At 37.7% G+C, this 22,740-nt stretch overlaps 2 protein-coding genes across 2 annotated transcripts in view; both read left to right on the forward strand.

The window, feature by feature from the left end:
• LOC134665001 (superoxide dismutase [Cu-Zn]-like) overlaps nt 1-22,740 on the forward strand; it is a 276,790-nt gene that overhangs the window by 181,688 nt on the left and 72,362 nt on the right. The gene's annotated exons all lie outside the window — the stretch shown is intronic.
• Nucleotides 11,475-22,413, forward strand: LOC134665552 (putative acyl-CoA-binding protein). Its single transcript, XM_063522529.1, has 3 exons — nt 11,475-11,533; nt 15,626-15,740; nt 22,226-22,413. Exons 1-3 carry the CDS (start codon nt 11,519-11,521, stop codon nt 22,351-22,353), a joined length of 258 nt encoding a protein of 85 aa, XP_063378599.1. The 5' UTR covers nt 11,475-11,518; the 3' UTR covers nt 22,354-22,413.

Below are 22,740 nucleotides of genomic sequence, written 5' to 3' on the forward strand. Positions count from 1 at the left end.
AATGAAAGAAAATGGCGGCACAACCTGTGGCCTATTTTATAAAGCTACAAGTTACAATTTACAAGCGGAAGTCTCGTTCTAAAACATAGGGTTAGAAAGAGACTTCCGCTTGTAAATTGTAACTTGTAGCTTTATAAAATGGGCCACTGATGGTACTTTACAAGTGATTTTAACTATATGGTCGCAATTTGGTATCTATTTTAAGTAACATTTACCTAAAATTAGTAGCTAAATCGACATAAAATCGACGACCTAAAGGTCTCCGTATAAGAAATAATTACGTCGCAAATACACCTAAAATGTCTTATTAGTACATTTGACCTATTGGTCAGACTTTGCAGTTAATTTTACCTAATATTTCGACTTATTTTCAACCATTAAGTCCCTGACTTCATGGTCCCCGTATAAGAAATAATTACGTCGCATATACACCTAAAATGCCTTATTAGTACATTTTACCTATTGGTCAGGGTTCGAAGTTAATATTACCTAATATTTCGACAGATTTTCAACCATTAAGTCCCTGACTTCATGGTCTCCGTATAAGAAATAATTACGTCGCATATACACCTAAAAGGCCTTATTAGTATATTTGACCTATTGGTCAGGGTACGAAGTTAATTTTACCTAGTAATACGACTTATTTTCAACCATTAAGTCCGTGACTTCATAGTCCCCGTATAAGTAATAATTACGTCGTAAATACACCTAAAATACCTTATTAGTAGATTTGACCTATTGGTCAGGGTTTAAGGTTAATTTTACCTAATATTTTGCCTTATTTTCAACCCCTAAGTCCCTGACTTCATGGTATATTTATGAAGTGAAATTTACGTTTTATTATCCCTATATTTTGACTTGGAAGTAAAAGTGTACAATACGTAAAATAATTGGTGACTTAGGACGTCATTTTCACTTAAATTGGTAAAATCTTCTTCGAGCCTAGGAAAAAATACTTAAAATGTTTGCTGGGATGTGTTTCTGTTACTTCTTCACGCTTGAACCGATCTGGTCAGCGCGCTGACCAGATTGCGAACTGGGCCGAAAGACCTGATTCAAAGTATGATTAATTAGTTACACTTTACATTAATTGCCGCAGCCCAACAAACAATTAGGCGACACTTAGCACTTATTTTATCACCTAAAGACATATAACGGCTGTAGAATAGCTATATACTCTATGCTTACAGGCTCTGGTGACATCAAGGTCTTTAAGAGGTCCATGTATAGCTTTAAGATCCACAGTAGCCGTTTTGGCCGCTATAATGGATCTTAAGCAGCTAGTGTTATAGCTCAAAGTGAATTCTACCACCTTAACATCTATATGAGTAATAAGCAGCTGCAATTTTCACTTAAGGTTCTAAACAGGCGATAAAAACTCTTTTATAGCTCCGTTACTAGCAATCGCTTCTTAACTCTCTTGTCTCACTTACAGTCGAAAAGAGAAGTTATGAGTCACTTTTATAGATCATGTAGTCGCAGACGGGCGTTATTCAATACCTTAGTACATCTTATAGTGTTATTAGAGTCTTACTTACAACCTAAGCCTATAGCGCCATGTTAATATGACCGATGAATCAATAAGCAAAACAAAAACTGTTAATTAGAACGTAAATACTTAATAAAGATCGATACTTTTACTCAATATAGACACAATGTTAGTATTGTTGTATTTAAAACCGGACTTCACGTATATTGTTAAATTTTGCGAAAATTAAATACGGTGGACCACAATTTAAAAAATATTATATTCAGATAAATATGCAAAGGATCAGAGGCCCTTTAAAATTTTGTTAGTAATACATATAGTTATTGACAGTGTAATTAATTTCGCCATCATAAATCCGCAGATAACACCGGCATCAGTGAACTAAAATAATTATTTGCTTTTATTTATCCGCCATTACATTTCACTTCAAGCTGTCACAGTGCAAGCTTACAAATAATAATACAAAATGGAAACATCTGCAACCAAAGCAGGCAGGGCTAAGGAAAAGATGTGCAATTACCTTCTTGAGTGTGACAAATATTGACTTTAAATGCTAATATACCATCTAAAGCTGAAAGTATCATCTATATAGCTCTACACTACTACTCAAACAGTTAGTAGTCGCTTCTTTGGCACCCTTTTAAATCCTAAGTTGTTAATCAACGCGTTTACAGCACTACTTTAGCGCTCTTCTACTACAACAGTTTGTAGTCACCTATATGCAACCCATATAGCTCCTAAAGAATTAATTAACACTATTGTAGCTCCACTATACCGCTCTTATGTCTCTTTTTTTATCCGCTAACCCTATTGTAGCACTGTTATAAATCTTATGGTGATAAAATTTGTGCCCAATCCGGGGTTAAAACGGGGTTATAGCCGGCTATAACTCCTATTTTTAGAGCACTAACTACACCTAAAGAGTAAATAGGCGCTTATATAAATCTCTTCTAACCCTTAAATTTAGCGCCTAATGTTAGTTGGGAGGGAACGTGTTAAGATGAAATTTCATATGGAGATAGTTTTTATCATCATTATCATCCCACACAGACGAAATCGAGGGAAAAAGCTAGTTAAAGCATATCTACAGATAATACGACAAGACGCGGCATAATACCTAACAGGGGCCGCCAATCTAAGGATTACCGCACGATAGCAAAAGGATGTCGTTATCAACCTCCCACCGGCCTAAGGTCAAAAAAACTGATTGTGCAAATGATTATCCTTCGGTGCATTGTGCATGGTTATAGGAGTATTTGAGGTGCATATCGTAGCAAGTGTGTTTAGCCGCCCATACGTCAAACCTTGCCAAGCAAAATGAAATTTTATTGTGTCAACACAAAGTTCAAATTAGAATGGAACAGGAGACCTTTTTATAGGTCTCTGGGCGGCTAGAGGTTATTAGACTGTCCGTTATTCAGATTGATAGTTGGTATGTTTATACCTTGTTAGAGCGTGGATCACTACGCATTTACTAGGTACTAGGAACGCGCTGATTGTGAGGTGCTAACTCGGACAAAGATGCGAACCCGCCGCCAAAAATGCGCTCCCATACAATCGAAGTTACGCTCTTATTTTAAAACTACATGTTTTTTTAATTACATAAAACTTGTCACACAATTACGTATCACATAGTTATCTATGTCTGGTTCTAGTTTTCGTTGCTAAAAATTTGTATACAAAGACAACAAAGTGAGTAGAATGTTTGTCTCTAAAACTTGTAAGTACTCGCTCTAGTTCAAAAATCGTATATTGCAAACCATGGAACATTGTTATTACTTAGAATCAAGGACCTACCTTAAAGTCCTCCCTCCTCCTTGCTTCGTTCTCCTTAGTGCGGAGGGTCGTGACCTCCTAGTGCACTTAGTGCAGCACATAATTCCAGATCGCAGATTTCCAGCCTATCCGATCCCTTGCGACTTCTACGCCATCATGGACCTTCTACCGAACCAGTGACCATTAGCTTTTCAAGGTTGTCTCTAGTCTTCCTGGGTATGTGTCCGAAAAATGCAAGTACTCTCCGGAGACATGTGGTTGAGAGCCTGGTGGCTACTCCGAGCTCTTAAGTATAGAAGCGTTGGTCTCTTAAAGTGGATATTTTTAAATTCTTAATTACCTACCTATATATAAAGTCTATTAAAGTGATGGAAGTGATGATCCTTCCGGCCGATTTTGACCATGGCGACCACTTCGACTCCTAGTTAGCTCGGCGCTCGTGCGCCCGAATATGGCTGACATAGCCGATTTTGGAGGTGAACCTCCGCGCACATTGAGGACACGTGAGAACACCAGCCACATAGTGGTAGTGAATGGAAGCAGGCTGGCGCACTTTCAGGTCATCGCGTTTAGCGTCGAGGTCAACTTTACGTTGCTCCTCGAAACCGTGCACTTTGTCATGGACAAGCCTGCGCCACTCAGGACGTTGTGCTGCCAAACCTTCCCACTGAGAGGGCTCGATGTCGCATCTTTTCATGTGTCGTTTCTGAACATCATTGTATCTTTGTATTAAAGTACCTATATCACGAAGCCTTAGCGAAAACCTATTTTGGTCTACTTACAACATTTTTTGACTTGGCAGGTGAGTGAGGTGAGTTATCAGGAATACCCAAGTGCTGGAGGTGTGGCTCGCAAAACTCGTAAATTTTCCCCACTGATAGCACTTCAAGTGCATGACAAATAAGTTCCATAGGTGACCTACTTGCCCGATAAGCGACTTTGGGAGATAGGCCGGGCTGTTATTTCTAAACGCAATGGAACTAGATTAAGGTGAGCTGGGATTTCTGAGAACAAATGTGTAATCAGAGCTCAACTAACGCAGTCTAAAATACGCGCACACTGTTAACTGTATATCGGTGAACCTTATGCCTTTTGTAATAAGGTCCAACTATGTACAGTTAGGAGTGTTCCTGTTTGTAGGATTGTAAGAAAGATAAAGGGCTTACGTTCAAAGGAACGATAAAATGATATGGGGATATTTTTATCAATCCAAATGCACTTTATTTGTTTGCAGATAAGTGAAATTGAAAATTAGGTCGGGCCCATGTCGGGCCAAATGTTCTTTAGGTACAGTCAGCCAAGAAAGCGGTCTACCACTTTTCGACTTCATCATCTGATTGATAGAATCGAAAAGTGGTAAACCACTTTTTTGGCTGACTGTACTACGACATTACGACATGTTAGATCAATAACTTTGCAGGTGTTTATCGTAAAATTTAATGGTGTGTGTTCACTGACTACACTTGCATTCTTAGATTATAGGTACAATTATCAGCAATGTGTCATATCAGCCACATATTTTTGCAAAAGCAAATAAAAAGTCTAGTAGTTTGTGTAATGCATCTCGCAATGACATTGGAAAGTTGGAATATCACCCTTAGAGCCGCCATACACGGACTGCTCGAGTAGTAACCCAGTGATCAATATACACAGACTGCTTTTTGCAGCTTGACCGCATGATGAAATTTCACCGCGCAGCCAAGCGCCCGAAGCAGTTGCAACTGCTTGAGCGGTTCGTGTATTGCGAATGACGATTTTGTATTGAAACTGCAGATCACCCAACGGCGACCGCTTGAAGCTGTTGGCACTGAATGCACTGAATCGACTGCTCAAAGCAGTCCGTGTATGGCGGCCCTTAGCAGTGTCAAACTGACATACCTATTCGCTAACCGCGCTAACGTCATCCATAGGCTACGGTTACCGCTTGCCATCGGGCGGGCCGTATTCCTGGGGCCTGGTAGTAGCTGTAAAGAGATTTTACTAAAACGTATTGATTTAATTCTCTTTGGATTTTACGACTTAGTCAGCATGGTCCTTACCTAAAAAAACTTACTAATGGTCTAAGTATAGTTTTATAAATTAAGTCGCTTTTATGGTGAATATATACCCAATAAATATACCTAGATAAAGATTAAACATGAGATAATAATTTGTTGTTGGTGCCGATATCGTTTGCACTAAAGATACAATAATATTTATGGTGAAGTGATAAGCAGTTTGGACAGATAGCACATTTATAGTAGTGTACCCTATGATGGGCGTGGAACCAGTAATGGGACAAAAAACCACAAATCCTGTAAAATAGGTGTCTAAAAGTAGTTTATAAACACTGCCTGTATATTATCATAAATAAGAGTCCTAGAGCTGTTTCAGTTTGAATTTTTATTAAATTTGGTTGTTTTTTAAGAAATTGGCGTCAACCCAAAAGTTGTCGTGTCACTGAAAAAAAATACCACTACGAATTCTTAACAACTTCGCTAAGAGAGGTGAGTTAATTTATTAAATTTTAATTAATTAATACTTGATGAAAACTAAAATGTGTTTTGTTAATTGCATTTACCATGAGATAAGGTATTCAACATACTATGTTGTGAGTCCACAGATGTAAAAAAATAGTGGTATTTGGCCCAATCCCATTATAGGAGCTGTAAAACTGCATACCTCCTATAATGGGAAATTTACATAATGATGCTTGCCATGCCATCATTTCATGTTTAAACAATACAGAAGTAAAATGTAGTTACGAAATATGTCAACCAGGAGGTATGCTCGGACTTCGGATAAATTAATATCGTTTTTTAGTGTGGGTCAAATCTTGGTAGCCGAGTTTGAGCCACTTTCCCGTTTTCCGATTGAGTTGAAATTTTGTATTCGTAATTAAATATGCAAATCGGATGATAATGCAATATTATGATAACATGGACCAGATCTGATGACCTATTTCAATATTTTATACTGATAGAGCAGTGTCCATTACTGGGGGGCCCATTACTGGAGCTTTGGTGTCCATGACTGGAGAAAAATAGCATAGTTTTAATTTGTTAAGTATGTGGAAACTCATTGCAGTATCTTTGATACAACACGCCTGAAACATGAAAGACGGGTAGGACTTTCATCTTTCAATACGCTAAGCGGTAGACCATTCACATGTATTAGGGATTTTTTTTTTTTAATTCCTTTATTTATTTAGGGACTTTTAATCTTAAGATTACGCCAGTCCCATCGTACCTTAAACTAAATTACAATCATCTACGGCCTGACAGTATACTGACTAATATAATTATACACAAATAAATATATCTCCTTTGCCTCTTCATATTAGGGAAATATCACAAATACTCCAAATTCCCTCTTAAATGTCCCATGACTGGTGCTGTTACTATATATGACTATGACGAAATAGGGTTGGCACAAATTTTAATATGGATTTTTGAGTTGCATCATTAGAATACGATTGTATTCTACTGATTAGTGTCAACTGTCAAATAGAGATGGCGGTAGCCAAATATTCAGAATACATCCTTGTATAATCAAAAAATTGAATGTGTTACAATATATGTGGTCACTTTGGTCGTCACTGTTTGCTGTTGACTTTACATAGATGTAACCAAATCGTCAGTCTCTCTGTCTTTATTATATATTGTTAGAGATATATTTCTGAAGACTTCCAGACAAAAAAATATGCAATTTACACAAAATAGGTAAAAATATGCAGTTTTATCCTTGAGTAGAGTTCTAGACGACCTACCACTTCTTGTTATGTACTTAGAAATCTTTTTTAGTTTAGCTAATAGGTAGGTATACATTTTTTTTCTGGTACGCGCGTCATATCGTATACGTATGCTATGTAAATTTTAATTTAAGTAGGTATCTTAGTAGGTAGGTACCTATACAGGTATTTTGAAACAAAAATATGAAAAATATTAAATTGTACATACCTAATTTATGATACTTAAACATTGGTTAGTTTCTTATTAAAATCATGAATTGCAAATTTGTCTCGTTTCATGCTTCTATGTTAAAAATCGTATTATATCACTCAAATACGTTAAAATACAAAGCAGTGGTGGGCTGGTGGGTGGTCCATCACACAAATCCTAAGGTATTATAAGTTGTATCTTTTGGCTTACCTATCGTAAAATCGAGATAAATTAGTTCCACGGGGTTAGCATTGCCCACAGCGAACCCGTGTTTTTTTTTAATTAATTAATGTACCAAACAAGATTGTATGACAAAAATATGCTTTGTATAAGTCGTTGGGTGTGATTCTAATATTTTTTTTTTAATAAAATATATTTTTTGTTTCAAGTGAGCAATGTTGCCCTCTAGGGCTAAAATAACCCAGATTTACGGTAATTTTCTCCTATAAGCTCAACAAGTGGTACAGTAGGTACCCGCCGACACCAACTTATTGCTTATGTAAAACTGTAAGCACTATATTATATGCACCAAAACCGAGAAATATCGCGAACCTTCAAAAATATATAATCAATTATTCGATTTTTCGAAGATATAATAATTGATGTATTTGTTGTTAAAGCCCTTAGCTTCATTAGCTTGGCCAGATTTTCTCCGTATTAAGCCCCTATATTATACCTAAATGTAAACATTTACAAATTTTTTGTAAGTTTTTATCAATACAGATAACGTTCGTGATAGTGTCAACCCTATCGCAAAAGTCCTGAAAGCGCAGGAATTTAACGCGAAGCCTCCGCGGATTTCAGTCAGTGCCGACGCCGGTTCCGACCTAGCTCCATCCCCTCGGTAAGTACTAAATACTACTAAAAACGTAAGCTTAAACCCCCCTTGAATGTAACTACACTACTGTGTTTGTTTATTTGTTTTTTTTTTCTGATAGATTATATTGCAGTCTGGCTAATGAAACTAGAACCTGCAAATACGCGGCAAATTAAAAAAATCTGTGGCAGGCGGCTCTTTGATTACAAGGATTGCATATTCTTTATATTTTTTATGATTCCTAGAATATAAACAGTATGAAAATTATGCAATTTTATTTCCTTGTAATTAAAGAGATGCCTGCTATATATAGATATTTTGAAATTGCCGCGTTTTTACAGGTTCACCTTTCATTAAGCCAGACTCTAGCTTGTTGTTACGCCGCAAAGTTAATTGCTGTATGAATTTTAGTTTGATTGTACAGTTAGGCCCACTTGCACCATTCCGCTAACCCGGGGTTAACCAGTTAAGCCTGCAGTTACCATGGTTACCAGTACAATTTGACACTTAGTAAACTGTTTAACCGCATAACCCCGGGTTAGTGAGTTGGTGCAAGTGGGCCTTTAGTAGATTGTTAACCAAGGGTTGAAAGGCACCCATTTCTGTCGAGGTAGTTTGGCGCTCGAACGCAGCAGTGAGAGCGCCAATAGTCCGAGACAGAAATGGTGCCTTTCACCCGAGTTAAACACTCTACTTTTCATATCGAATGCGAGGAAACCAAACAAGACAAGGAAATTTCGCAAAACCAGTAATGGAAGTACCTAATAAATCTACGGCCATGATTTATTTTCCTTAGGACTCACTTGCAATGCAATCGGAGACTTTACATGTGTGAAGATTAATAACCCCTAGCGAAAATCATTTAGATTGCAATATTTACGAAAACACACATTTTTTAACAAACTGCAGTAATTTTAAAATGATTTGGTCATTATAATATGAAAATTAGCGGGATTGCCTCTTACTTTTTAATTTTATACTTTTTCGTTCAAAAAGCCGCAATAGACTACCGGACCGCACCGCGACCTTGGTGCGCCGTACGTAATAACATAATAAAAGTATTTTAAATATTAAATAACAATTTAATTAATAATATAAGTATTTTTTATCTTGTATTTTATTTTCATGAATATTATAGTGCTAAATAACTTTAAAAATCAATTTAATATCGTACAAACGTTTAACTGTGGCTGTATAAGATTCTGCCTTTGCTCATTTACGCAAGTGTAAGGTTTAAATAGTACATTTCGATGCTAGTGCGGAAGGTATGTCATTACTTCACGAGTACCGAGATATCTTGCCACGAGCCGTAGGCGAGTGGCAAGACTCGGGACGAGTGAAGAATGACATTTCCGCACGTGTATCGAACGACGTTTTTTAATACAGTTGCGAAAAAATAAGAAAAACATTGTTAATCGTACACTAAACAAAAGTGGTAACAGTGACAGCTCGGTTAGACGTCGTCTTTAAGTATATTATATCTATGCGCGTTTGGCAGCTATTCCGTTTCATTCAGTCAAATTATTAAGAACGGAATTTTCAATATTGAATATTAAAAAATAAACGTGTTATAATGATGAAGAGGTAAGTAATTAAATATGAAATATGTAATATTTTTCGTATTCTTACATTAACGGTAGGTTTTTATGCTGATTACGACGTTTAAAGGAAACTAATATTAACACTCATCAATAAGTAGTCGTGAATTGGAACAAGTATAAATTTAAAAAAATTGGAAAAGTAAAAAGCACTAGTTCGAGATAACCAACTTTCCGCACGCTAAACAGCTACGTAAAGTAGCACTTTTTGAGCAACTGTAATAAAAAAATATTAATTTCAGTACCATTTCGTACCTTAAATTGTCACAGTGACAATCAATATGAAAGTCTCTAGGTACCTCTATACTACACTATTGTCATTGTGACAAGGTACCTACGAAATGAGACCTACAGAAATTAATTCCTTGACCGTACCTACTTTGATTGGATTGATCAATCACGACACGACGTTAAGTAGGTACCTACAAGTTGACATTTTAATGAATGAATGAATGCCGAATTCGCGAATAGAAATTTGGCTGCTCCTTAGAAATCAGTCAAAGTAAAAATTGTTCAATATGACCTAAGGTCACTACGTAGGTCGTAGAAATATCATTTATTATCAGGCAACTAAGGCCCATTAAGATAACTTACAAACTAACATACATACAAGAGTAAAATCTTCCAAGCTAAAAATTATTTCGGCGACACGGCGGTTTCAGTTGAAATGTCAATCTGTACCTATATTATGTATATGTATAACAGTAGGTACCTGATACAGAAGTGCGTAGTAATTCGTCGTGGTAGAACGCTTGCGACCCCATGGCATTGCTTTCAAAAGTATCTGTCACTGTTAGATATTATACATTATAGAGACATAATATATCTCTTTTAAAAACAGATTTATACTTAGAAAGCACAAAGTTGCAACGCCTGTACTGTAAACTCTGCGACTTTACACTCTTTGATAGAGAGTATTATCATATCAATATCAAAATAGTAACAGATTTTAAACTCCGAATGCTATACATGCGTTCGTTGACCCCACGCAATTTCACTGGTCACGGTTGAGGCGGTGCGCCGCGGAAAATTTCCAGATAATTGGTCTAGTCTGACTATAAGAATCCATGTAATGTAACTGTGTGGCCTACCACACTTGGTTTTTATTTTACCGCCATTTTCTAGTGATATTGAATCAATTGAATGAACCAAATCTAGTCGGAATACATGAACCAATTCGATCGCAATGTAATACCAAATAGCTTCGATTATCAATCGGGAATTGATACCGTTCCATTATCACTAGCGACCCGCCCTGGCTTCGCACGGGTTACACAAAACCTTAACAAATTAAACACCTAAACCTTCCTCAAGAATCACTCTATTGATAGGAGAAAACGTCATGAAAATCCATTCAGTAGTTTCGATTTTATTGCGAACATACATACACACAAACAGACAGACGCGGCGGGGGACTTTGTTTTACGAGTACGAGTGTTTTACGAGTACGAGTGTTTTGTCGAACAAAAATGTCCCGCCTCTTATCGCTATGTTTGCGGGCTAATCAGATGAATCACTCGGTTCCGTGTCCATGTGATAATCTATTTTTTATGATTACCCATGACTTTTCGGTGTAAAATATTAAAGTAAAATAAAATTTTCATATTTGACAATTTTTAACGACTTCAACCCCTTCGAAGTCACGTACGACGGGTTTTGTTTTTATGTCTGACCACTAAAAATCGGAATACTGCTGGCGTATTATGGATGGCTTTATCCACGTGATAAAATAACTGTTACTTTTTAACACCGCGGGGGGGGGGGGTGGTGACGGACACACCGTTTAATCGCGTTGTCACGTAGACAAAAATACCATCATATCCGTACTGATGTACTCCTAAATCGAACATGTCTATTTTCTGTAATATAACTCAAATATTTATTCTTTTTTTTTACAGATCTCACCAACTAACTCACCATGTCTCTCGACGAGGTAAGGACGTGACCCTTATTATCATTATTCATTAACCTTTCGACTGAGCCCTTCCAACACTTTGACATGAGGCGACTAAAAGAATCGTCATTTAAATGAAATACAACTGCTGTTGTTGCATCTTAAAATTCGTTATATGTATTATTTATTCAAACACGTTATATGTATTATTTATCTCTTCCGTACAATAAAGTGTTACTTACTTAATCTGTAATACTGTGTACAGTATTACAGATTAAGTAAGAGCGCTGGTGGCCTAGCGGTAAGAGCGTGCGACTTGCAATCCGGAGGTCGCGGGTTCAAACCCCGGCTCGTACCAATGAGATTTTTGGAACTTATGTACGAAATATTATTTGATATTTACCAGTCGCTTTTCGGTGAAGGAAAACATCGTGAGGAAACCTGCATACATCTGCGAAGAAATTCAAAGGTGTATGTGAAGTCCCCAATCCGCATTGGGCTAGCGTGGGGACTATAGCCCAAGCCCTCTCGCGCTCGAGAGGAGGCCTGTGCCCAGCAGTGGGACGTATATAGGCTGAGATGATGATGATGATGAAGTAACACTTATTATTATTAATCTGTAATACTGTGTACAGTCAGCAGCAGATATACCTGAGCGGGCAAGGTGTCCAAGAAAACATATACACTTCAATCGTCACAAAAATAAAGACATCTAAGATGTCATTTTCACGTAGGCTTTCAGTTCGTCACAAATACCTTAACTTCTGAGTTTTTCTTTAACACATACACCCTTATTTAATCACAATGACAATAACGGTTAAAAAGTCAGTTGTAACTAAGCAATCATATTCAAGCTGCTGTCATTAATACCTACACGCACTGCCAATCACGTACGTCAGCAGCCAGGGTGCCACCAGTTGCTAAGCAGTTGTTATTTCAATGGTAACCAAGCATCAACATTTTATCTGTTTAACTTTAAAATAAATACTGTAGCACTACGAATTGACACCTCATTTCTTAAAGAAGTATTTTATCGTTAAGTGTCAAACTTATACAATAAATAAGTAGGTTCTACTAGAATGATCGGTTTTTTTATTTTAACTGTCATATGCAGCTGCAGATGCTGTTCTTCCAAACCGTAGAGCATATTATATACCTATGTTAATATATTTATTTAGCCCACTTATTGTAGTAAAATATACTATACAGGGTGGCCATATACGATATACACCGATCTCTTCTTAGGAATCATGTCATCGATTTTAGTAACACGAAAAACTGCATTCATACATTTAAAAAAATGTGAACTCAGCTCGGGAATCGAACCCCGAACGTTTTGAAAAATAAAACTAAGACTATTTCTATTTAGATATCGATTGTGTAGGTCTTAAGCAATAAATGTTACTATGAAACATGATGTCTGAAATTAATAAAATGCATTGTTTTCATATCCTTTAATTTAATTTAGTCAGTTTTCGAAGAGACCAGCATTTTTAGGGTTCCGTACCCAAAGGGTAAAACGGGACCCTATTACTAAGACTCTGCTGTCCGTCCGTCTGTCCATCCATCCGTCCGTCTGTCACCAGGCTGTATCTCAGGAACCGTGATAGCTAGACAGTTCAAATTTTCACAAATGATGTATTTCTGTTGACGCTATTATAAGTAACAAGAAATACTAAAAACAGAATAAAATAAAGATTTAAGTGGGGCTCCCATACAACAAACGTGATTTTTGAGTAGGAAATATCAAATGGCATTCCGCACAGGAGTAATCTAAGTAACGCCCACTGCGGGTTCAAACCTACAACGTCCTGATATAAAGTCGTACATACGCTACATGTGACATTATCTTCAAAAATTATATAAACTAATGCGAAATTAACATAAAACCAGAAGACACAAATTAATAAGATAGATGTGAAACCCAAAAAAAAACAAAAAGCTGTAATCTCTAGGTGCGTACGACTGAGATTTGAACCCGCGGTCTCTGCTTTGAAAAGCAAACGCCTGTTACTGAGACCACGACGTGCCTTGACAATTGGCTCTAAATTCGGCTTCAGTTAGCTTTTGCTATGTGTCATTCGTCTTGACGATTCTGTTAAAAGAAATAGTTTGAGAGGCTCCTGTCGGTTGAAGGGCAAAACGTGAGATAGATGTATGTGATGACAAGACTGTACTGCTTTCGATGATTGTCAAAACGCTTTACCTGAAATTAGCATGGCTATCTTTTATTCAATATTCGACCATACTTGTATGCTTTAAAGTCTATTTTTCCATATTGTTCAGATATATTTGACACGTTGACCGCTTAGATACCATTGGTTTTTTGACAGCTAAGGTATCAATGACTTGTTGTAAGTGTAGAAATTAATGAATAGCGACTGTTAACATATTTGTGACACGTTGAGCGCTCACAAGTAAATACTACCATGACAGTCAACAACTTTTTGACAGTTTAAACGTTTACCTCTCTTTGAGCACCTGGAGTGTATAGCGACTTCTGCTGCTGACTGTACAGTATTACAGATTAAGTAAGTAACACTTTATTGTACGGAAGAGAGAAATATCTACAGGTATATCAGATATAACATAAATAATAGTACAAGGGCAAACTTATCCCCTTATTAAGAGGGATTATTATTATCATCAGATTATTTTATTATCATGGTTAGAAGCTATACAAATCTTTATAATGTATCTACGGATAAATCTTCGGTAGAACCTCAATGGCTGGAGTCGGACTAAGATAACTCTGCACCGGCTCTCCAGTCACAAATTGTGAAAGTGTCAGCATAAACGATAAATCTGTATGAAAATATGTTATTTGCTATGCCACTCCAAACTTTGTCACGTAAAATCACTGCATTGATAGCTTAGACGGACTCTAAGTCCAGCTATTCATTGACATATTTGTCAACTAAACACATCTGTTAATTGTCAGACAAATCTGAGTGCTGACAGACACATCAATATATTGTACAGCCACCTGCAATAGGTATTACGTTAAGTACTCTTCGAAGGCTGCAAAAATATGTGACACGATCTTATGGCTCTACAAATAAGATCGTGTCAGATATTTTTGCTGCCTTCGTTGTGTAACATATTATTGCAGGTGACTGCAAATATTCAATATACTTTGGGTGACTGTACCTATATCACTAGAGTCGGACCAACAAAAGTCTGCAACGATTTTGATAGCACACGCAGTGCAAGTGGTGTTATTTTAAACGTCATAACTTCTATGACATTATGACGTATAAATAACACTTGCACTGCGTGTGCTATCAAAATCATTGCAGTATTATCTTGGTCTAAAAATCTAACTATACTTGAAGATACAAAAGTCCATTGGACCTAATCACTCTGATCAGGGTTTATAATACTTTATATCGAATTTTATAATCAACTAGGGACCCGCCCCGGCTTCGCGCGGTTTACACAAAACCTTAACAAATTATACACCGAAACCTTCCTCAAGAATCACTCTATTGATACCTACTATTGATAGGTAGGTGAAAACCGCATGAAAATCCGTTCAGTAGTTTTCGAATTTGCCGCGAACATACATTAGTTACATTACACACAAACAGACAGACGCGGCGGGGACTTTGTTTTATAAGGTGTAGACGGTGTAGTGATAAAATAACAAACTCCACGTAATCGATAATTTTATCATTGATTTATTAATATTTATCGATAAAGTACTTATGTGATAAGCCGAAATAAATGAAATACGTAGCTTGAGTTATAATCGCGTGACACAAATTTTTACACCTGTACTGTAGGTATATGTTATCAATTCTAGAGATATCTTCATTTTATGGTTTTTTTTGAACCAAATGCATTATTATTTATTAACCAAAGCTTTCCAGCGGTCAAAAGCCGCATTACTTAATGTCAAAATTAGATTAGACATCTTAATTTGCCTCTAAGTTTGACAAATTGAACTGATAGTAATAATACCTAACATATTGTAACTGAAATTTATGATTTAAATAAATTTATATAACTGACATAGCTCACAAACGTACCTTTAAGATTAAATACGCGTCATTATATTAAAAGTTAATCTAAGAACCTACAGCTGTTTTTTTAGACTGGTTACTAAAACATTAACAATTTCCGTTACAGCAATTCAAACAAGTCGCCGAGTCCGTAAGGAACTGGAAGACCAAGCCTGCAGACTCCGAGAACCTCGCCCTCTACTCCCTGTACAAGCAGGCTATCGCCGGAGACGTCAACATCCGTAAGTATCCGGATACGTCAGTGAAACATCCTTTAAACATAATGGACCAAGCCTGCAAACTTCGAGAACCTCGCCCTCTACTAGCAGGCCATGGCCGGAGACGTCAACATCCGTAAGTATCCGGATACATCAGTGAAACATCCGTTAACACAAGACAAATCTAGCCTTTAAGAACCCCGTACTCTCTGTACAAGCAGGCCATCGCCGGAGACGTCAACATCCGTAAGTATCCGGATACATATATCAAAGAAACATCCGTTAAGTTAAGTACGAGACAAAGCCCGTCCTTAAGAACCCCTGTACTCTCTGTACTGTACAAGCAGGTCAGCGCCGGAGACGTCAACATCCGTAAGTATCCGGATACATATATCAAAGAAACATCCGTTAAGTTAAGTACGAGACAAAGCCCGTCCTTAAGAACCCCTGTACTCTCTGTACAAGCAGGTCAGCGCCGGAGACGTCAACATCCGTAAGTATCCGGATATATATATCAAAGAAACATCCGTTAAGTTAAGTACGAGACAAAGCCCGTCTTTAAGAACCCCTGTACTCTCTGTACACGCAGGTCAGCGCCGGAGACGTCAACATCCGTAAGTATCCGGACACATCCGTTAAGCCCAAGACAAAGCCCGTCTTTAATAACCCCTGTACTCTCTGTACACGCAGGTCAGCGCCGGAGACGTCAACATCCGTAAGTATCCGGATATATCCGTTAAGCCCAAGACAAAGCCCGTCTTTAAGAACCCCTGTACTCTCTGTACACGCAGGTCAGCGCCGGAGACGTCAACATCCGTAAGTATCCGGATACATCCGTTAAGCCCAAGACAACGCCCGTCTTTAAGAACCCCTGTACTCTCTGTACACGCAGATCAGCGCCGGAGACGTCAACATCCGTAAGTATCCGGATACATCCGTTAAGCACAAGATAACGCCCGTCTTTAAGAACCCCTGTACTCTCTGTACAAGCAAGCCATCGCCGGAGACGTCAACATCCGTAAGTATCCGGATACATCCGTTAAGCACAAGACAAAGCCCATCTTTAAGAACCCCTGTACTCTCTGTACAAGCAGGCCATCGCCGGAGATGTCAACATCCGTAAGTATCCGGATACATCCGTTAAGCACAAGACAAAAGCCCGTCTTTAAGAACCCCTGTACTCTCTGTACACGCAGGTCAGCGCCGGAGACGTCAACATCCGTAAGTATCCGGATACATCCGTTAAGCACAAGACAAAAGCCCGTCTTTAAGAACCCCTGTACTCTCTGTACACGCAGGTCAGCGCCGGAGACGTCAACATCCGTAAGTATCCGGATACATCCGTTGAGCACAAGACAAAGCCCGTCCTTAAGAACCCCTGTACTCTCTGTACACGCAGGTCAGCGCCGGAGACGTCAACATCCGTAAGTATCCGGATACATCCGTTAAGCACAAGACAAAGCCCGTCTTTAAGAACCCCTGTACTCTCTGTACACGCAGGTCAGCAACGGAGACGTCAACATCCGCAAATATCAGGATAAGTACATCAGTGAAACATCCGTTAAGCACAAGACAAAACCCGTCTTTAAGAACCCCTGTACTCTCTGTACAAGCAGGTCAGCGCCGGAGACGTCAACATCCGCAAATATCAGGATAAGTACATCACAGTGAAACGTCCGTTAACACAAGACAAAGCTAGCCTTTAAGAACTCCCTGTTCTGCGTAGTGCGTAGGTTCTGTAGTGCGTGTGGTTTGAGATTTAGTCATGTCCTCAAAAATATATTTTACGTATTAAAACAACATGTTATTCATTAAACTTCTATTCTTGTCATTAGATTATTATTGTGCGTTCGAGAAAAATATTCTAACGTCGTTTGCCGCTATACTTAATATTTATGTTTGTCACGTCACGAAACAAGTTTAGAGTTAAGTAATCTTATAATATAAAAATCTATTTTTAGTTTCTAACGTAAATCTGACGTCATAATTGTAGATATAATTATCCCACCAAAAACATAAATGTAAAGAAGGAGAGCCAAGTTCAATACAAAAATTATGCTTGGCTGTGGGCTTCGCCGCAAAAAGAATGGAGATCTAAATGAGTGCCAAGTTCTATGCAAAATCCAAATATCTATTGGCTACAAATATAATGACCACCAAAAAATACTTTGGTACCCTAAATAAAAAAATCATGCTTACCAAAAAAAATTACTGAACACCAAAAAAATAAGGCCTAAAATTACAAATGTACCACCATTTTAATTACGACTGCACTTCAAATTGTATTCGAATACCAAATATATTGAATGATTACCAAAAATCATTAATGATCACCAAATCTTGAAGACCAAATAAATGCGATATTTTCACCTAAATAAACCACTGTGATACCAAAAAATTTATACATATTACCAAATAAAGTAAAATGATGCCAAAATTACTAGCCCCTCCCGCTCAACCCCCGTACCTCGCACCGCATAACTTAGGTAGGCATACTGAAATGCTACTAGAAAAGTATGTTAGGTTAGGTTTGTACTGCTATCAGTTAAGTGGGCTAGGTTAACACTGCGACTAGGGCATGCAGTACCGGTCCCGGTACCAAGAATTTCATTTCCCGGTTCTGGGCATTGCCGGAACCGGGATTCCCGGTTCTTCCCGGTTCTCAAGGCATCTTTTGATTACTTTTAAGAAATTGTTTCTGTTAGCGTACAATCTTTATGAATGACTTATTTTCATATGAATAATTGCGTAAGAATTAATAAATGACTTATTTTATTATAAACAAAGACTTAATTGGCGTTTCAACCTATTTTACGAAATTACCGGCACACATTGCCTCCGCCTGGGCCGAGCCACACGGCCGTAGCGTAGTCGATGCACTCAGCACTATGACGGCACGAATGCCTACTTTACTAGGTTAGTTTGTCGGGTTATTTGGGTCCCCCATTTCATAGCACCATTATTAAATGTTATATAATGTCCTGAGCTAAAGTACTAAAACATTACTACTATTGAAATGGGAATAAATAGTCATATGATGAGAACCGGGAAGTACCGGTACCGGGTGTTCAGTACCGGTTCTTTTGACACCATAAAATTCCCGGGAATATGAGAACCGGGAATTCCCGGGAGCATGCCCTAACTGCGACCCTTACAGAAACGAATTGCTACTAGAAAAGTGGGTTAGGTTAGGTTTGAACTGCGACCCTTACAGAAAAGAAATGCTACTAGAAAAGTGGGTTAGGTTAGGTTTGAACTGCGAACCTTACAGAAACGAAATGTTGGGTACTAGAAAAGTGGGTTAGGTTAGGTTTGAACTGTGACCCATACAGAAACGAAATTCTACTAGAAAAGTGGGTTAGGTTAGGTTTGAACTGCTGCGACCCTTCCAGATAAGAAATGCTACTAGAAAAGTGGGTTAGGTTAGGTTTGAACTGCGAACCTTACAGAAACGAAATGTTACTAGAAAAGTGGGTTAGGTTAGGTTTGAACTGCAACCCATACAGAAACGAAATGCTACTAGAAAATTTTGCTTTGCTTTAATAGGATAGCAAGATTTAAAAATTTGGTTATAATTTTACATTAAAATGGAGTTCTAATTTTGGTGGTCATTTACTATTTTTGGGTTTACAATGATTATTTTGGTGTCATTTTATTTAATAGGATAGCACGATGTAAAAATTTGGTTATCAATTGACATTAAATTGGGGTTTGAAATTTGGTAATTATTTACAATTTTTGGGTTAATAATGATTAATTTGGTGTCATTTCCTTTAATAGGATAGTAAAATGTAATAAAATTGGTAATCATTTCACATTAAAATGGTGTTATAATTTTGGTGATCATTCATTATTTTAGGGTGGTAAAGTAGATTTTTTTGGTATTAAATTTTATTAAATCTGGTGATCAGTTAAATAGCAGCCATATGTATTTATAGGAACAAAATAACATTATGAACAAGTATTAAACTCTATTTTTCTTTACTTTATTGGATACCTATAACAATTGCTGTTATTAAAAAAAAAAGTGAGATCTTAAAGTAGGTTAGATTTGACTTTACGTTAAAGAGGTTTTGAGTTATAGAAGGGTCAAAAGTGGCACCAAGTGGTTCGTGTAATATTACACTCGGCGCTGGCTAGCCAATTCCTTTGCTTGAACTTGGCTTGACACGCTGCCGCGTATATATAGCTGTCTATAATTAAAGCCAAGATCATCCCTAATAGCCATAAAAGTTTTTATTAAGATACGTCCGACCACAGCAAGGCCTTTGTTTCTACAGCCAGTTATTTGTTGCATTAAGTGACAAGGATGACTTACGCTAGACCGGGCCGTGCCCGGGCCAAGGAGTCTGACATGTCATTGTCTATGACGGCTGATCGGTGATCAAGTGGCGCTTTCCATAGAAAACGAAGCGCCGGAAGCTCCGGCCCGGCCCGGCCCGGTCTAGCGTGAGTCATCCTTTAATGACATGTCGTGAGCATGTTGCGTAATTTACAACGTCTGCGATGGCTGAAAGGTAATATAAAACATACATAATATACACACCATAAGCAACTTTTATGTGAAGACAATAATTCATAGTATGTAGGTACCTACTGGAAGACTGAAAATTATTATTGAAATTTCTGTGTAAAGGCAACATATATGTAATAGAAGTCTAAGTATGTTGTAGTACTTGTAGTGAGAATGTTATTGAGTAGGTGTCATTTTAATATTTCGTAAAAAGACATGGCTAGCTCTCAGCTCTCAAGTCCCTGGGCCCTGTTTGTGCAAAATACCGTGTCAACCTAAACAAACGCATTATGCATCTAATGACTTTACATGTATTTGCGGCTTTTCTCGGAAAATATCTTTAAGGTCTGATTGCCACGACTTTTAAAATATTTAGTTAAATATGAGACGTTCGTGTTAATTTGACGCAAATGCAGACATATTTTCAGATAATTTTCTAGAACGTTATTATTTGTTTTAGCATTTTCCAAATGGAAATTATTCGGATAGCTTTTTGATTGGTACAGTCAAGTGTAAAAATATGGGTGCATGTAACTTGCTCAAAAATATGTCCCATAGTTCTTAATTCGCCGACATAAGAGCTATTATGGGACATATTTTTGAGTATGATGCCATATTTTTACACTTGACTGTACCTATGTACGGTCAAGGAATTTAATTTCGTATCTTGTCACAGACGTCATAGTGCCAATAGTATGAGGTCCTTAGTGACTTTCACATTGATTGTCACTGTGACAAGGTACGTACTTAGATAAAAGCTACCTATGTCAAGCAAGAAAAACTGTATAACATACCGGTAGATAGTCTATTTCCTAGATTACTTCGTTTTTCAAGGAGAGTCCTTGTTAGGTTTTTAATCAATTTCATGAGTACCGTAAAACGGGGTGAGTAGGTTTCGCGGGGAGAGTTGGGTGATGAATGGGGAGAGAAGGTTTGAGAGGGGTGAGAAGCGATTTTAAGGCTACTGCTACAAAAATAATGTATTCCAATTTAAAATGGGGCTATAGTAATACGCATAATAAAAAAAAATCGATTCAACAATCTTCCAAAATCACCTTTGTATGAAAAACCCTCTCACCCCAAATACGAGGTACTACGGGGTGAGGTGGATTTTCCTCTTTATCGTCAAAGTTATGAAATGGAACTACCCAAAATAAAATACAAACTAAAATACAAACGTCCGAACCACTTATTATATACACCATTCAGTTTTCACATGTAAAAATAAAATATTGAGGTTTGAAAGTCAAATTAGGTCAAATTTCACCCAACTCACCCCATTTTACGGTACTCGAGATATTGAATGTTAGTCATTGGAACACGTATCTTTCTATTAGTCACCTTTTTGAGCTTGTGAAGCTACAATATTATCATTGCGTCAGACTCAAATGACACAATAGACCAATTATAAAATAATTACAAGTTGATTGTTGAGATTAGCAATTCCATTGCATCCACTTATTTTGTAATCTCTTCTAGCACAACTGCTGCATAGATTCGTACGGATTTAGCGTATTTTTTTTATATTGTATATTTTTATTTCCAATAAGTACGTAGTATTTAATCATCAATGTTAAATATACTTGCCGTAAATTTTAAATAAAGTTATTATTAGCGTCACATTTTTGGAAAACTGTATCATCATCATTATCATCTCAGCCATAGACGTCCACTGCTGAACATAGGCCTCCCCCTTGCTTGGCAGGCGGGTTGGCGATCGCAGTCGAGTACCTACACCGAATTTGAGGGACGCTGCTGCCCGTCCACCGGTGGTCTTGGACGTAGTTTAAGGACATACCTACCCGGGTCCTGTATTAGTACTGTCTAATCTTGAATTAGTGTTCGATAATTTCTTCCAATCGTCTTCATTAATTCGTAGACGAATTGAAGTCCTAAAATGACACAATTTTCCGGTAGGGTAAGGTGGACAGCAATGCACCAAAAGTTTAGATCTTCATTCCTACAGATTTTTAACGATTTTCTTTTTTTTTTTCAGCTGAGCCCAGCGGCATCGTCGAGAAGGCCAAGTGGAAGGCGTGGAGCGGCCGCAAGGGTATCTCCGCCGATAACGCAAAGAAGCAGTACATCGACCTGGCCCAGCAGTATGCGGGCAAATACGCCTGAATCCTAGTTTAAGTTTATTTGTTAAGGATTTGTTACTAATAAAATAATAACTAAACTTTATAGCGCGTTTTTCTAACCCCCTAGAGTCCTAAGCTAACTTGGCTCCGACTTAAACGGAACAAAGTGGGAATAGGTCATTATTAACATCATATGTTCATGAAATTTGACATTAATGATGAAATTGCCACACTCTGTCACAAAATGCCATGTAGGGTTATCTTGGTCTGACTCTATCCCTAGTAGTCGCTCTAAAAGTTGCAGACCTAGCCAGTGGCGGATTTCCAGTCTTTGCCGCCCTAGGCCCTGTAGCCGCCCCTTTCTCAGCACCCATCATATTGACTACATTTTGAGTTATTTCTTGTTATAATCAGCGAATTTTTTGTCACA

The sequence above is a fragment of the Cydia fagiglandana genome, chromosome 6 (genome assembly GCF_963556715.1).
Source record: "Cydia fagiglandana chromosome 6, ilCydFagi1.1, whole genome shotgun sequence".
Lineage (NCBI taxonomy): Eukaryota > Metazoa > Arthropoda > Insecta > Lepidoptera > Tortricidae > Cydia > Cydia fagiglandana.

Excerpts from the sequence above, each read along its gene's own strand:
- LOC134665552 (XM_063522529.1), top strand. Across the intron at positions 15,741-22,225 it reads CGCCGGAGACGTCAACATCC|CTGAGCCCAGCGGCATCGTC; the intron begins GTAAGTATCCGG and ends TTTTTTTTTCAG.